Source organism: Cynoglossus semilaevis, chromosome Z (genome assembly GCF_000523025.1).
Source record: "Cynoglossus semilaevis isolate Cse_v1.0 chromosome Z, Cse_v1.0, whole genome shotgun sequence".
Taxonomy (NCBI): Eukaryota; Metazoa; Chordata; class Actinopteri; order Pleuronectiformes; family Cynoglossidae; genus Cynoglossus; species Cynoglossus semilaevis.
The window spans coordinates 4332496-4337220 of record NC_024328.1 but is presented as its reverse complement, the minus strand read 5'-3'; the positions used below and the strand labels follow the sequence as shown (position 1 = coordinate 4337220).

The following is a 4725-nucleotide window of genomic DNA, read 5'->3' as shown; positions in this document are numbered from 1 at the left end:
TCTGTCTGTCTATCTATCTATCTATCTATCTATCTATCTATCTATCTATCTATCTATCTATCTATATATACATATATATAAGGGATGTCCGATTTTATCGACCAAATATTAGCATATTATGTAAAATCTGTAAAAATCGTTATCGGGTTTTCCTCCGACAATGAAAACCCGATAACACAATGCCTGGGTTTCGTTAAATGATGTGTGCTCTAAAAATGAACGGCTTTAATGAATGATAAACGGCTGTATATTGTAAGTGAAAGTCACTAGATGGCAGCATTGCAGCTCATTTAATTAATCTCATATTCATACAGTGGTTTGTACAGATAAATAAATAAATATTACCAGGCCTGTATTGGTATTGGTTGATATCAGAAATCAAATGTTTGGACAATATTGGCATATCAGCCATCAGCAAAAAGTTAATATTGCACATCCCTAATATACAGTATATATATGTATATGTATGTATGTACAGTATGTATGTATGTGAAGAGATTAAAATAGTAATCTCATTGATTGTCACAGGAAAAATCCCACAGAGAGACTTGGAAACCTGAAAAATGGAATAACAGACATCAAGAAACACAGGTCAGCAGACCACACAAGAGCTGTTATTGAACGTGTTCAAAACAATGCTTAAGTCTGTTACAATATGCCTGTGCAGGTGGTTCAATGGTTTCAACTGGGAGGGACTGAAGACCAGGACTGTGGCTTCTCCACTGAAGAGAGAAGTAAGTGGGAACCAAACCTAAATTGTCAAAACACTCAGATCTATATATAATAGTGTACTATTAATTTGAACAAATATTAGGAAAATCTAAATCGAAAGTCTTTATTTAAAGCGACGTTGATCCAGGATCAGGCTGACGCTGCGTCATGCTGACCTTCTTTCTGACTTTCTTTCTGACAATCTTGTCCACCTCAGGTCTCAGGACCAACCGACCTCAGCTACTTCGACAGCTACTCTGCAGACGACCACAGTCCACCTGATGAGCTGTCTGGCTGGGACGCAGACTTCTAGGTCGATGGTTTGAAGCCAGGTTGGCTTAGAACAAATTGTTTGTCAACGAACTTTGGTTTTACGTTTAGTTCACTGGTCAACTGTAAAAAAAAAAAAAAAAAGACTACTCCCAGACCAAAGTAAAAGGTGTAAAAATATTTATTTGACACCAGAGCCAACACTTGTTAAATATGTCTGTGAAGATTCTCAGTCATCCAGGTCATGGTCAAGGTTGAAAAGTTCTGTTAGGCAACTGGACGTAATCTTTTTTTAAAGAAGACGTTTCACCTCTCATCCAAGAGGCTTCTTCAGTTCTAACTGGTGGTGGGGAGTACAGCAGATATATACTCTAGGTGTGACAAAGAATAAAACTACTTCAGCTCCACCCTGTTGGGTGGGGCCTTGGGGTCAACTGTGTAAGAGTCTGATGGGTCGTTGTGGTCCTCATCAGAACGGTTTCAGTCACCTTGTTAAACCACTTTACTTTCCTTCACTTGTAGTTCAAATATGTTATTGTGTGCCTGTTTAAAATCATTGTTCAGATTCACCCTCTGAACGGACATTGGTTAGTTGTGTACATTGTGTTTACAAAATACTTAATCTCCAGGCCTGGAAATTAAAAACAAATAATTTGATTCATCACATAAATTGATTTTATTTGGATAAACCATATATTGACACTTTATAAAAATGTAAATACTGATTGTTTTGTGTTAATTTTTTTTAGAAATGTAGTCTTTGTATAAAAAGACAATTTAAATTATGAAAATAAATTCCTATAAACAGCAGTTGTTTTTTTCTTTCACTTTTTTTAATAAGAACAAGAGCTTTATATAGTAAATGTGAAGCTTTATTTCCACTTTATATGATTTTCATATTTTCTCCCTTGACCGTGACCACACCACCTACTTTTATGCAACATGTAAATAAATAGACACAAGTTTAGGGTTAATTTTCATATACAAATGTATTTATAAGGCTTGTTGTACACGATTGTTTTTTTAAAAAATGAAGTGAACAGGGATATAAAAAATATCGTGTGTAACCAACCTGTTGTGCAACCAATGTTCTTCTTCAATGTAAAAAAAGGTGACAATACTAAACTTTGTGTTGACATACACTGATAAAACGTAAACAATAATTGTCATTATACAATATATAACATAAACTGACTTAAGCACTCAAAAAGAACTGAAACAGGAATAGTGACAACAGAGGTTTTGTTTTTTAGATTAGTTTTGTGTCAACCATAATGTTATCTGAAATAGTTACCTGAAAGGAATGTGAGGAAAGGTGTTGTGATCTGTGAGAATTAAGACATAATTATAATATAAGAATATCTGAGATCAAAACCATGTAATATAATTCAGATGGCTGTAATAACACATTTGACATTATAGTCTCATTTACAGTCAGAGTTCTACCATCAAAGTCAGCAGGGATATGAGATTAAAGCCCAATTTCTGACAATGAACTGTGAGTCTGAGACTAAACAAAAATGCATATATTATACTGTATATCTACATGATTAAATAACAGATTTCTGAAAGCAAAGGTTTTATGTGGAAATTAAATCCACAACATTGTTAAGTTCTATAGAAAGTAGAAGGCAAACACTTTAATAATAATAATGATATTTCATATAAGGCAAAATGAAAACTCGCCTTATATGGCTGGATGTTAATAACCATGCTGGTTATTAACATTAGCATACTTTATTTTTTTTATATCATCATAAATGTTTCAACTTATAAAAATAGACAATCTGCTAAGAAAAAAAAAGAGTTTTTTTTTAATTATATTTGTATAAAAACTACTAAAAAAACGTTTAGGACCTTTTTCATGTAATTACATATAAAGAAAAAAAGACAATAAGCTAAATATGAAACTGATTCCAGATCAGTAAATTTAATTCAAACGTTACAATGACCTTAATGTTGAAGGGATGCCTACCAAAAAAATGTTTTGGTATTACGTTCTGGTAGAACATTAGAGTTGCGTGTACTGTGAGCTCCCCCTGCTGTTAACTGCCTCAGAGTGCGGCTCTGATGACAGTGAAAAACTGATCTTAGCTACAGATAAAAGAAGTTTTTTAGTTTTATCATGTTCTACACACAGGGGCCGCTCAAAGACCAATGTTACTGTACTTTCTTCTATTATTGTTCAAAAAATATAAACGTAAATAGTCAATAGTCATAAAAACAACCAATTTCTTTCCATGGGAAACCCAATGAATTTGAAGTATAAAGTTTTAAAATAAACGTTTTACAGTTTAATACATATTTATTTTATATTTAAAAAATATATATTTTCATATGTTTAAAACTTTTATCTTTAAAATAAAATGTTGTTTTCCTTAAAACAGTGGACTGTCAAAGTAGATTTACTTGTAAACCTGTTGTGTTTATGTTTGTCTGTTTCACCGACTGTGAAGCTCCTCATCTTAATATATTTCTCTCTCTGTAGCAGCCGGGCAAAAAAACATGTCAGCGAATGAACAATCAATAACTTCTCTTATAGTAAATATAACACAGTGACATACAGACATAAATACAAACACAGGAGCTGAAACCATGCAAGTGCGAGCATAGAAGTTAGTGACGACCACAGACCAGATCATATCCAGGAAAACCACTTTGACCACGTCACTAAAATAAAAATAAAAACCAAAAACAATAATGTTTTTCATCTCTCTGGAGCGAGATCACATTTGTCTGAGTTTAATACTCCACTTGAAGTCGTGTGATTCATCCATTCTGGTGTGGTCAAGTCTCCACCATCCTCCTTCATCTCCAGTGTTCAAGCTGTACGTGGTCAATCAAGACAGGAGGAGGGATTCACTTTATATTGTGAAGACGTAGCTCTGGAGAAAAACGAAGAAGAAGAACCCACAGGGGAACTATCTGCAGGCACATGAGTCCACGATCATGTTGGGATAAACCTTCAGCACCACGTTCTTGTCCTCGTCAAAGTAGAGAATGGTGAGCGGCGACATCTTCTCCGGCACGCAGCACGGCTCCGGGATTCCTGGAACCACACCAACTGCACGCACTATGCTCTGGATGGTGGCATGGTTTGAAGGCTTTAGAGTCTGATGAAAAAAAAATACAAAGTTTTAGTATTTTTTACAATCAAACACAAACCATATTTACTGACTTGTTCTGTGGTCGTTTTTTGTCAGTGAGGTCAGTCTAAACAATGGTCTTCAAACACTACAACTTAGAGACAGAGGGATTATTCAATGATTTCAGTTTAACATCAGTGACAAAAACTGACCACACGAGGCAGTAGTGAATGACAGCTCCTACGTCTTTGAGATAAATCACTGATTTCCCTGTTTTCCTGATAGAAAAGATTCTACTGATGAAATTACATCTCAATGATAGAGGCATGTTGTTTTGTGAGCACTTCATGTAGATATATTGGATTTCCTAGCCCCTTAACCTTGACAAACACAATTCTAACCCTGACCCTAATTGTAATCCTAACTCCGAACGCCCTCTCACTCAATGTTAAATATCCCCACCGGTGACCTCTGGGCAAAGGCGTCTCACATGTTGTCCTTTGACCTCAAAGAGAGTTTAGATCACAGGGTGGAACCTCAGGCCTTAGGCTCCACTGCTGGGTCTAATTAGTTCTGACTACAAAGGTCTTTGGTCCTGGATTAAGTGGAAAAGGACAAAGACCAGTATATTTAATTCAGAAGTGATCTTTCCAGACCA

The 4725-nt window shown here is 35.2% G+C and overlaps 2 protein-coding genes across 4 annotated transcripts in view; one reads left to right on the top strand and one right to left on the bottom strand.

Moving 5' to 3' along the window:
- The window catches only part of prkg2 (protein kinase cGMP-dependent 2), a 17017-nt gene extending 15874 nt beyond the window's left edge, over positions 1 to 1143 (top strand). For all 3 annotated transcript variants that reach the window (XM_025053172.1, XM_025053174.1, XM_025053175.1), the window contains 3 exons: positions 529 to 591; positions 668 to 734; positions 929 to 1143. In XM_025053172.1, coding sequence (XP_024908940.1) covers positions 529 to 591; positions 668 to 734; positions 929 to 1024 — 226 coding nt within the window. In that variant the 3' untranslated portion in view covers positions 1025 to 1143. The remainder of the gene's footprint in view (positions 1 to 528; positions 592 to 667; positions 735 to 928) is intronic.
- Positions 1144 to 1803: 660 nt separating this feature from the next.
- Positions 1804 to 4725, bottom strand: part of bmp3 (bone morphogenetic protein 3) — a 6975-nt gene continuing 4053 nt past the window's right edge. Inside the window, exon 3 of the mRNA XM_008335834.3 lies at positions 1804 to 4094. Within this exon, the coding sequence (XP_008334056.1) occupies positions 3903 to 4094 (192 nt within the window). The 3' untranslated portion in view covers positions 1804 to 3902. The remainder of the gene's footprint in view (positions 4095 to 4725) is intronic.